Below are 12828 nucleotides of genomic sequence, written 5' to 3' on the forward strand. Positions count from 1 at the left end.
CACACAGTGCTTCCTCACAGCATAATTCTCTGTGTGTTTATATGTGGGTGACGTATAATTGTGCCATTTTGGACACAACACCAACAAATTTGACACACTTTCTTGCTAACAAAATAGCTAGGCCAAGATTAATTGTGGGGTAATTTTATGCTCAGCTTGAGCTCTAACATCAACCTCCACCGGAGAAACAGCAACTGCATTTGAACAAGTGTATATGTGTAGTGTATATGTACATGTTTGTGTGAGTGAGTTTGTGTGCGTGTGTGTGTGTGTGTGTGTGTGTGTGTGTGTGTGTGTGTGTGTGTGTGTGTGTGTGTGTGTGCGTATGTGTGTGTGCTTAAATATGCTTATGGGGACCAGAAGTCCACATAAAAATAGCAAACTAAGAAATATTTGACCAACTGGGAACATTTTCTTCGTCCTCACAAGGAAAAATTATATTTCTAGGGGGTTTAGGGTTAAGGTTATAATTAGTTTTAGGGCTAGAATTAGGGTTAGGGGTTAAAGGTTAGGTTTAGGGAATAGGAATCAGGGCTAAGGTTAGGTTTTTGGGTTAAGGTTAGGGTTAGGGCACGTGCGTGCGTTCGTGTGCGTGCATGTTTGTAGATTATTTGTGTGACTATGTCCTTCGATCTCTGATCAAACCATAGACCATCTTCCCCCTCCCCCTCTCAGAAAGAGGTGTTTCTATACTTCCTCTGAAAGCAATGTTTATTAATGCACTGTTACCCAGCTACTGTATCATATCCTTTTCTACACACACAAGCAGTTCTATATACTGTACGTGGCAGCTCAGTGCGCAGTACCACCCCTAACCACAGAGGGCAGTGTGTGTGCGCGCAGACATTGGTGCATGCATGCATTGAGTGTGTGTGCGCATGGCTGCATACATGTGTGTGTGTGTGTGTGTGTGTGTGTGTGTGTGTGTGTGTGTGTGTGTGTGTGCAGCAGTGAGGGGGCAGGAAAAGTTATGGAGAGGCTGTGGGTGTCATTCTCCGAAGGGAAACATTAACGCTATAACAAGCAGAGGTCATCTTTAGCATTGCCATAAAGTCTATCTTCAACCAGCAGAAGCATTACACTGAGAATGTAGCTACCATTAGTTTTATCATGTATAATCAAAGCTTCCCCTTTTATATGTGAAATAATGTTAGCCAATAGCCATATTGTTAATTATTAGTCACATTAACCACATGTTAGCTATTAGCCACATGTTAGTTATTAGCCACACTGTTAGTTATTAACCACATTGTTAGATATTATTAGCAACATTAATCACATTATTGGTTATTAGCCACATTAGCCACATGTTAGCTATTAGCCACATTGTTAGTTATTAGCCACAATCAACACTTGTAAGCCACATTAGAAACATTGTTAGTTACTAGGTTCATACAACAATAGAAATAACCAAGAGTATATTGAGGTCTATGCAATGATTGAATGAATTGAGGGTATATTGAGGTTTTACTATTAGTAGATTGCTGAGGAGATTCAGGCCAGAGTAGCTGAGGTGATTTTGATGAGTTCCAGATTTCATTAGCACAGTGTTTCCCAAACTCAGTCCTGGGAATCCCAAGGGGTGCAAGTTTTGGTTTTTGCCCCCAGTACTACACAGATGATTCAAATGATAAAAGCTTAATGATGAGTTGATTATTTGAATCAGCTGTGTTGTACTAGGGCAAAAAACTAAATGTGCACCCTTTGGGGTCCCCAAGACCGAGTTTGGGAAACACTGCTGGAATGATCATCAAGGCACATGAATGACCTGTTTAATTGTGTAGTTGTGACGTGCAGCCCCCCTAACGATGAATGGGCCCATGCATTACTGAACAAATGATTGTCTGCGTCCTATATGGCACCCTATTCCCTTTGTGCCCTGGTCACAGAGATATAGGGAAAAGGGTACCATTTGGGACGCATACAATAGGCATGTTTCCATTGTCCCAGATTTATTCGACATTAGCAATGTCGCAAAAAAAATCATTGCGACATTTGTAATGGAAACAGGAGATATAGGATAAATGTTTTTTTCATCCATTGTACAGGGGTGGATTCTTCTTTTGTCAAACTTTATTGCGACATGATGGAAGTTGTGTTTTTCAAATAAATGATGATTGCCGAATAATTTTGAAAGTACTTGGGGCATGTGATGTCATCACGTAACTATAAAGCTCAAATCCACAAGTATTAATAAATGCCTACTGCTTACCAAAGTACCCTTTTAAACTATTTTTTTTTATATTGTCCAGAATTGTCCTGACTTTCAAGAACGCCTGAATTGCTTCACCTTGCTCTTCTGGTTGGCTGGATGCAAGTTTCACCATCCAATTATATCAGATCTACAGGAGGGCAACTTTTTGGGCGCATGAAAACATTTGGAATATGGCAAATATTAGTTAATTATTGCATTCTATCCATGCTGGCTTTCACGGGCTAGACATGAGACATGAAACAGATAGGTTGGAGGTCACACAGGCTGTCGCCAAAATATTAACGCACAATTTTCCTAAATGGGTAATGGAAACACTTCAATCACTTCATTTTTTCTTACGTTTTCATTACGTTCAACTGTTTTTATCTACACAAGATAATTCAATGGAAACCCACTGTAGCAGGCAATTGCCAAATTTTGACAAAAAATCGCTGGACAAGTTAAAGCGATCCTTTGTGGTTTTAGCAATGAATTTCCTCACCATCTTAAATAAGCATGCCTATTTCAAAAAATGTAGAACTAAGAACAGATATAGCCCTTAGTTTAGCACAAAAACATCCTGTGGCGGACTGCACTAGCATCGAATAATCCCCGCGATATGCAACTTCAGGGAAATTAGGAACCAATACAGGCAGTCAGTTAGGAAAGCAAAGGCAAGCTTTTTCAAACAGAAATGTGCATATTGTAGCTCTAACTCCAAAACGTTTTGGGACACTGTAAAGTCCATGGAGAATAAGAGCACCTCCTCCCAGCTGCCCACTGCACTGAGGTTAGGAAACACTGTCATTGTTGCAACCCCTATTCCCAGTCTGTTCAACCTCTCTTTCGTTTCGTCCGAGATCCCTAAATATTGGAAAGATGCCACGGTCATACCCCTCTTCAAAGGGGGAGACACTCTAGACCCAAACTGTTACAGACCTATATCCATCCTGCCCTACCTTTCTAAAGTCTTCGAAAGCCAAGTTAACAAACAGATCACTGACCATTTTGAATCCCACCGTACCTTCTTGTGCAATCCAGTTTCCGAGCTGGTCACGGGTGCACCTCAGCCACGCTCAAGGTACTAAACGATATCATAACCGCCATCAATAAAGGTCAGTACTGTGCAGCCGTCTTCATCGACCTGGCCATGGCTTTCTCCTCTGTCAATCACCGTATTCTTATCCGCAGACTCAACAGCCTTGGTTTCTCAAATGACTGCCTCGCCTGGTTCACCAACTACTTCTCAGATAGAGTTCAGTGTGTCAAATCAAAGGGCCTGTTGTCCGGACCTCTGGCAGTCTCTATGGGGTACCACAGCGTTCAATTCTCGGGCCAACTCTTTTCTCTGTATATACAGGTATCAACAATGTCACTCTTGCTGATGGTGATTCCCTGATCCACCTCTACACAGACGACACCATTCTGTATACATCTGGCACTTCTCTGGACACTGTGTTAACAAACCTCCAAATGAGCTTGAATGCCATACAACACTCCTTCCGTGGCCTCCACCTGCTCTTAAACGCTAGTAAAACTAAATGCATGCTTTTCAACCGATCGCTGCCCACACCCGCCCGCCCGACTAGCATCACTACTCTGGACGGTTCTGACTAAGAATATGTGGACAACTATAAATACCTAGGTGTTTGGCTAGACTGTAAACTCTCCTTCCAGACTCATATTAAACATCTCCAATCCAAAATTAAATGTAGAATCGGCTTCCTATTTCGCAACAAAGCCTCCTTCACTTGCACTACCAAACATACCCTCGTAAAACTGACTAGCCTACCAATCCTCAACTTCGGCGATGTCATTTACAAAATAGCCTCCAACAATCTACTCAACAAACTGGATGCAGTCTATCACAGTCCCATCCCTTTTGTCACCAAAGCCCCATATACCACCCACCACTGCGACCTGTATGCTCTCGTTGGCTGGACCTCACTACATATTCGTTGCCAGACCCACTGGCTCCAGGTCATCTGGAAGTCTTTGCTAGGTAAAGCGCCACCTTATCTCAGCTCACTGGTCACCATAACAACACCCACCCGTAGCAAGCGCTCAAGCAGGTATATCTCACTGGTCATCCCCAAAGCCAACACCTCAATGGCCACCTTTCCTTCCAGTTCTCTGCAGCCAATGACTGAAACGAATTGCAAAAATCGCTGAAGTTGGAGACATATCTCCCTCACTAACTTTAAGCATTAGCTATCTGAGCAGCTAACCGATCGCTGCAGCTGTACACAGCCCATCTGTAAATAGCCCATCCAATCTACCTACCTACCTCAATCAAATCAAATTTTATTTGTCACATACAAATGGTTAGCAGATGTTAATGCGAGTGTAGCGAAATGCTTGTGCTTCTAGTTCCGACAATGCAGTAATAACCAACGAGTAATCTAACTTAACAATTCCACAACTACTACCTAAAACACACAAGTGTAAAGGGATAAAGAATATGTACATAAAGATATATGAATGAGTGATGGTACAGAACGGCATAGGCAAGATGCAGTAGAAGGTATCGAGTACAGTATATACATATGAGATGAGTAATGCAGGATTTGTAAACATAAAAGTGGCATAGTTTAAAGTGGCTAGTGATACATGTATTACATAAAGATGGCAAGATGCAGTAGATGATATAGAGTACAGTATATACATATACTGTACATATGAGATGAGATGAGTAATGTAGGGTATGTAAACATTATATTAAGTGGCATTGTTTAAAGTGGCTAGTAATACATTTTTCACATCAATTTCCATCAATTTCCATTATTAGTCAGTGGGTTGGCAGCAGCCACTCAATGTTAGTGGTGGCTGTTTAACAGTCTGATGGCCTTGAGATAGAAGCTATTTTCAGTCTCTCGGTCCCTGCTTTGATGCACCTGTACTGACCTCGCCTTCTGGATGATAGCGGGGTGAACAGGCAGTGGCTCGGGTGGTTGTTGTCCTTGATGATTTTCATGCCCTTCCTGTGACATCGGGTAGGTGTCCTGGAGGACAGGTAGTTTGCCCCCGGTGATGCGTTGTGCAGACCTCACTACCTTCTGGAGAGCCTTACGGTTGTGAGCGGAGCAGTTGCCGTACCAGGCGGTGATACAGCCCGACAGGATGCTCTCAATTGTGCATCTGTAGAAGTTTGTGAGTGCTTTTGGTGACAAGCCAAAATTCTTCAGCCCCCTGAGGTTGAAGAGGCGCTGCTGCGCCTTCTTCACAACGCTGTCTGTGTGGGTGGACCAATTCAGTTTGTCCGTGATGTGTATGCTGAGGAATTTAAAACGTACTACCCTCTCCACTACTGTCCCGTCGATGTGGATAGGGGGGTGCTCCTTCTGCTGTTTCTTGAAGTCCACGATCATCAACCTTTGTTTTGTTGACGTTGAGTGTGAGGTTATTTTCCTGACACCACACTCCGAGGGCCCTCACCTCCTCCCTATAGGCCGTCTCGTCGTTGTTGGTAATCAAGCCTACCACTGTAGTGTCGTCCGCAACTTGATGATTGAGTTGGAGACGTGCATGGCCACGCAGTTGTAGGTGAACAGGGAGTACAGGAGAGGACTCAGAACGCACCCTTGTGGGGCCCCAGTGTTGAGGATCAGCGGGGTGGAGATGTTGTTACCTACCCTCACCACCTGGGGGCGGCCTGTCAGGAAGTCCAGTACCCAGTTGCACAGGGCGGGGTCGAGACCCAGGGTCTCGAGCTTGATGACGAGTTTGGAGGGTACTATGGTGCTGAGCTGTAGTCGATGAACAGCATTCTCACATAGGTATTCCCCTTGTCCAGATGGGTTAGGGCAGTGTGCAGTGTGATTAAGATTGCGTCGTCTGTGGACTTATTGGGGCGGTAAGCAAATTGGAGTGGGTCTAGGGTGTCAGGTAGGGTAGAGGTGATATGTCCTTGACTAGTCTTTCAAAGCACTTCATGATGATGGAAGTGAGTGCTACGGGGCGGTAGTCGTTTAGCTCAGTTACCTTAGCTTTCTTGGGAACAGGAACAATGGTGGCCCTCTTGAAGCATGTGGGAACAGCAGACTGGGATAAGGAGTGATTGAATATGTACGTAAACACACCAGCCAGCTGGTCTGCGCATGCTCTGAGGACGCTGCTGGGGATGCCGTCTGGGCCTGCAGCCCTGCGAGGGTTAACATATTTAAATGTTTTACTTACGTCGGCTGCAGTGAAGGAGTGTCCGCAGGTTTTGGTTGCGGGCCCTGTCAGTGGCACTGTATTGTCCTCAAAGCGAGCAAAGAAGTTATTTAGTCTGTCTGGGAGCAAGACATCCTGGACCGCGACGGGGCCGGTTTTCTTTTTGTAATCCGTGATTGACTGTAGACCCTGCCACATACTTCTTGTGTCTGAGCCGTTGAATTGCAACTCTACTTTGTCTCTATACTGACGCTTAGCTTGTTTGATTTCCTTGCGGAGGGAATAGCTACACTGTTTGTATTCGGTCACCTTGCCCTGGTTAAAAGCAGTGGTTCGCTCTTTCAGTTTCGCACGAATGCTGCCATCAATCCACGGTTTCTGGTTTCGCAATTTAATAGACGCTGTGGGTACGACATCACCGATGCACTTTCTAATAAACTTGCTCACCGAAACAGCGTATTCGTCAATGTTGTTGTTGGACGCAATGCGGAACATATCCCAATCCACGTGATCTAAGCAGTCTTAAAGCGTGGAATCAGATTGGTCGGACCAGCGTTGAACAGACCTGAGCGCGGGAGCTTCCTGTTTTAGTCTCTGTCTATAGGCTGGTAGCAACAAAATGGAGTCGCGGTCAGCTTTTCCGAAAGGAGGCCTCATCCCCATATGTTTTTATTTACTTTTCTGCTCTTTTGCACACCAGTATTTCTACTTGCACATCATCATCTGCACATAAATCACTCCAGTGTTAATTTGCCAAATTGTAATTACTTCGCTACTATGGCCTATTTATTGCCTTACCTCCTTATGCCATTTGCACACACAGTATATAGACTTTTTCTATTGTGTTATTGACTGTACGTTTGTTTATTCCATGTGTAACTCTGTGTTGTTGTTTGTGTCGCACTGCTTTGCTTTATCTTGGCCAGGTCACAGTTGTAAATGAGAACTTGTTCTCAACTAGCTTACCTGGTTAAATAAAGGTGAAATAAAAAAATAAAAAATAAAAAACTTGTCAATTCTTTTAACTGATGCGAAGCCAGTACGCATCACAAATAACTAACCTAAACTAGAAACAATAATGTTTACTCTCTCTTCCTTTCATGTAATCTGTTTTTGGCTTTGATCACATCAGAACCTCTGTTTTCCTGTGTGTGCTGTTATTTGGTAATCTGTGTTGCCGCTCTCGCACCACAGGTTACTTTTTTCTGATGGGAAAAAAACTAACAAAGAATGAAATGCCTAAAAAGTGACTAAGACTAAAAGGTATTTTAAGACAATCTAAATCTAAAATAGCTGGCAAAATTAACAACGGCAAATACTGCAGTGCGCAAATAGATACTAGGCAAACATGCTGCTCACATGATTCAAGGACACACAGTATCATGTAGACATACTGTGCAGTACATTGTGCTGACATTATTTCTCTCTCTTTCTCACACACACACACACACACACACACACACACACACACACACACGCACACACACACACGCACACACACACACACACACACACACACACACACACACACACACACACACACACACACACACACACACACACACACACACACACACACACACACACACACACACGCGCATCCACGCACGCACGCACACATACGCAAACGCACGTGTACGCACACACACACGCGCGCACATACACACACACACACCACTAAAACACATTTGCACTCGCACACAGATGTAGTTAAGCATATAACTGACACATACACGTTGGCACATACAGTGAGTCATCTGTGGAGAGGCCTACTGGTTGAAGGACAGAGAAATGGAGGATGGGCTGGACACACTGCTCTCAAATGGAAATGGGATGTTTCGAACAAGGGATGTGCATGGATGTGTGTGTGTGTGTGTGCGTGTGCACGTGTGCGTCCTGTGTGCATAAGTACAGGTTAACGTTCTGCCTCAGAGCTGCATAGCATATTATTGCATGAGCACCAGATCACCTGTGGAAAAGTCAAGACAGTGTGACGACGGCAGAAACCTCCTCCTGCTCCCATTGCCTGGTGCACTTTGACATGCTGTCTTTGGTAAGGACATAGATCAGATAGCAGCTGCTAACACGTTCAGCATATTCTCACTCTCAGTCTTATACTCGTCTAGAGATCTGGGGCCGTATGTATCAAATGTCTCAGAAATTGAGTGCTGATCGTGGGACAGGTGTTCCCTGCCTGTGTAACCTTTTTCACTGTGATCTTAAAAGGCAAATCTGATCATAAATTAGCACACTTACTCTGAGATGCTTGATATATCTGGGTCCCTGAGCATGTTGATGGTATTTCAATGAGACCTAGATGTTAATGGTTTTAACCATAATTAGAAAACATGATTAGGCATACTAGTTAGATTTCCTGATTCATTCATTCATATGTTCAGTAATTCATAATTTGACTCCTTCAACTAATCATTGCAGGAGCCTAACTTACATGATAAATTATATAGATACAGTGGGGCAAAAATGTATTTAGTCAGCTACCAATTGTGCAAGTTCTCCCACTTAAAAAGATGAGAGAGGCCTGTAATTTTCATCATAGGTACACTTCAACTATGACAGAGAAAATTAGATTTTTTTTCTCCAGAAAATCACACTGTAGGATTTTGAAGGAATTTATTTGCAAATTATGGTGGAAAATAAGTATTTGGTCACCTACAAACAAGCAAGATTTCTGGCTCTCACAGACCTGTAACTTCTTCTTTTAAGAGGCTCCTCTGTCCTCCACTTGATACCTGTATTAATGTCACCTGTTTGAACTTGTTATCAGTATAAAAGACACCTGTCCACAACCTCAAACAGTCACACTCCAAACTCCACTATGGCCAAGACCAAAGAGCTGTCAAAGGACACCAGAAACAAAATTGTAGACCTGCACCAGGCTGGGAAGACTGAATCTGCAATAGGTAAGCAGCTTGGTTTGAAGAAATCAACTGTGGGAGCAATTATTAAGAAATGGAAGACATACAAGACATACGTGCTTCTACACCTGCATTGCTTGCTGTTTGGGGTTTTAGGCTGGGTTTCTCTACAGCACTTTGAGATATCAGCTGATGTACGAAGGGCTATATAAATACATTTGATTTGATTTTGATTTGATACAAGACCACTGATAATCTCCCTCGATCTGGGGCTCCACGCAAGACCTCACCCCGTGGGGTCAAAATGATCACAAGAACGGTGAGCAAAAATCCCAGAACCACACGGGGGACCTAATGAATGACCTGCAGAGAGCTGGGACCAAAGTAACAAAGCCTACCATCAGTAACACAGTACGCCGCCAGGGACTCAAATCCTGCAGTGCCAGACGTGTCCCCCTGCTTAAGCCAGTACATGTCCATGCCCATCTGAAGTTTGCTAGAGAGCATTTGGATGATCCAGAAGAAGATTGGGAGAATGTCATATGGTCAGATGAAACCAAAATATAACTTTTTGGTGAAAACTCAACTCGTCGTGTTTGGAGGACAAAGAATGCTGAGTTGCATCCAAAGAACACCATACCTACTGTGAAGCATGGGGGTGGAAACATCATGCTTTGGGGCTGTTTTTCTGCAAAGGGACCAGGACGACTGATCCGTGTAAAGGAAACAATGAATGGGGCCATGTATCGTGAGATTTTGAGTGAAAACCTCCTTCCATCAGCAAGGGCATTGATGATGAAACCTGGCTGGGTCTTTCAGCATGACAATGATCCCAAACACACCGCCCGGGCAACGAAGGAGTGGCTTCGTAAGAAGCATTTCAAGGTCCTGGAGTGGCCTAGGCAGTCTCCAGATCTCAACCCCATAGAAAATCTTTGGAGGGAGTTGAAAGTCGGTGTGCCCAGCAACAGCCCCAAAACATCACTGCTCTATAGAGGAGATCTGCATGGAGGAATGGGCCAAAATACCAGCAACAGTGTGTGAAAACCTTGTGAAGACTTACAGAAAACGTTTAACCTCTGTCATTGCCAACAAAGGGTATTTAACAAAGTATTGAGATAAACTTTTGTTATTCACCAAATACTTATTTTCCACCATCATTTGCAAATAAATTCATTAAAAATCCTACAATGTAATTTTCTGGATTTTTTTTTCTCATTTTGTCTGTCATAGTTTTAGTGTACCTATGATGAAAATTACAGGCCTCTCTCATCTTTTTAAGTGGGAGAACTTGCACAATTGGTGGCTGACTAAATACTTTTTTGCCTCACTGTACATGAATTCCCATTAACATTCTATAGGGATAAATAGGCCCAGTGTTTCCTTCTAGACAAGACAGGCTGGACGGGCATACATTGTCTATCAATGCCCTGCTTTACCACCCACACATAAACACACACACGCATGTGCACGCACATTAGGGATAACGAGAAGGGGGTGTCGTAGCGTGAGCCACAAATGAGCAGTTAGTTAAGTGACTAAACACACACTTCTGCCATCATCTCCACTGGAGTCCAGAGACACTGCTGCCACGCCAGCTACAGTTACAGCCACAGCCAACCTCCACTGTCACAGACACATGGACAAACACACACACACACATACACACACAACCTCGGTCACATACTTCTCTGACATGACACACGCCATGTGAAAACCAAAATACCACAAGAGGCTAACAGACAGTAAACAGTACATGTAACCAACATAATGCCCATATAAACAACAAGGCAAAGCTGTGGGATCACAGGATGTGTTTCTGTTCTAGCAGTCTGCCTGATCGATGTTACTGTACTGGACCATCTGTGCTGTGGTCCCCCTAATCTGTACTTCACCCATGGTCATTTCAGTCTCCATTGGATCATCTAGTACGGGCTGTTCAATTCCGGTCCTGAAAGGCTGAAACACTTCTGGTTTTTGTTTCTACCTGGTAGTTTGTTGCACTCACCTGGTGTCCCAGGTCTGAATCAGTCCCTTATTAGAAGGAGAGGATGAAATCAGAAGTGTTTGGGCCCTCCAAGACCGACATTGAACAGCCCTGATCTAGTATATCTGCGGTCATTTCAGACTATTGGTATATCTGCGGTAATTTCAGACTATTGGTATATCTGCGGTAATTTCAGACTATTGGTATATATGCAGTCATTTCAGACTATTGGTATATCTGCGGTCATTTCAGACTATTGATATATCTGCGGTAATTTCAGACTATTGGTATATCTGCGGTAATTTCAGACTATTGGTATATCTGCGGTAATTTCAGACTATTGGTATATATGCAGTCATTTCAGACTATTGGTATATCTGCGGTCATTTCAGGCTATTGATATATCTGCGGTAATTTCAGACTATTGGTATATCTGCGGTCATTTCAGACTATTGGTTAATCTGTGGTAATTTCAGACTATTGGTATATCTGCGGTCATTTCAGACTCGGTTTATCGGCGGTCATTTCAGACTATTGATATATCTGTGGTCATTTCAGACTATTGGTATATCTGCGGTCATTTCAGACTATTGGTATATCTGCGGTCATTTGAGACTATTGATATATTTGCAGTCATTTGAGACTATATTTGTTCACCTAATGTAGCGTCATTTCATTCTCGGCTAGTTTCTCTGCGGTCAATTTAGTCTCCACAAGTCAGTGTCATTTTGTCCCCATTGGGTGAGGTGAATTAAAGTGAATAGTATTGTCCAACAACAGTGATACAGACACACACACTAACATGATAGCAGCCAGAATGCTCCATGTGCATGTTGCCCTATGAAGGTTGAAACGTATGAATCATATACACAGTGAAAAGGTCATTGTTCCAGGGTGCTTTCTGCTCAGCTATCTTCAGCAGGAGGAGCTGCCTCCCGGGAGCTCTGAGTCTTACAGAGAGCAGTCACAAATGACCTCAAAAAAGGAAGGATGGGGCAGACAGGCCCCATGTCTCCCTGGCTGTTTCCCAGACAGGTGGAGACAGGCATGTGCAGAGAAAAGGCAACACTCTCTCAGACAGGTGTGTGTGTGTGACTGTTCTTCAATAAGGTGTCTGTTAGAGCCTTTCAGGGTGATCTTTTCAGAGCACTCATTCCAAACTTTTTGACAAGGAAGTTATCAGGAACAAGCAATGTTTTCAACATATATAATTGATACACATTGACATACATTTTGCATGTACATTTATACAGTAATGATTATTGAAACATTTTCTAATCTGGGACTTGAACTCACAACCTCTTGGTTGATGTCATTCTGACCTTCCTGCTACACCACCATGTCTGTGTCAATTATCAGTTCGTCTGACTATTCTCACATCATTGATTTTATTTACTTATTTAAGCAATTGTAGTTTTTTTTGTATAGTTGTCTAATGTTGGTGGGTCATATTACTCTGTTTTAATGGTACTCCTGAATCACTATGATCAATAAAATAGTTTTTCTTGAGTGTAATTTTAACAGAGCTGAGATTTACATTGAAGCGAAAAGTGTAGCAATACAGGTGAAATCAGTTGTTGACACACATGGTGGCGTAGCAGGAAAATTGGACTGCT

The 12828-nt window shown here is 43.2% G+C and overlaps 1 protein-coding gene across 1 annotated transcript in view; it reads right to left on the bottom strand.

The window, feature by feature from the left end:
- LOC100135991 (calcium channel, voltage-dependent, L type, alpha 1D subunit, a) overlaps window positions 1–12828 on the bottom strand; it is a gene marked incomplete at its 5' end in the record, with an annotated part of 126826 nt that overhangs the window by 91384 nt on the left and 22614 nt on the right. The window contains 1 exon segment of the mRNA NM_001124328.1: window positions 9225–9236. Within this exon segment, the coding sequence (NP_001117800.1) occupies window positions 9225–9236 (12 nt within the window).

The sequence above is a fragment of the Oncorhynchus mykiss genome, chromosome 7 (assembly GCF_057628025.1).
Source record: "Oncorhynchus mykiss isolate SJ-2025 chromosome 7, ASM5762802v1, whole genome shotgun sequence".
Lineage (NCBI taxonomy): Eukaryota > Metazoa > Chordata > Actinopteri > Salmoniformes > Salmonidae > Oncorhynchus > Oncorhynchus mykiss.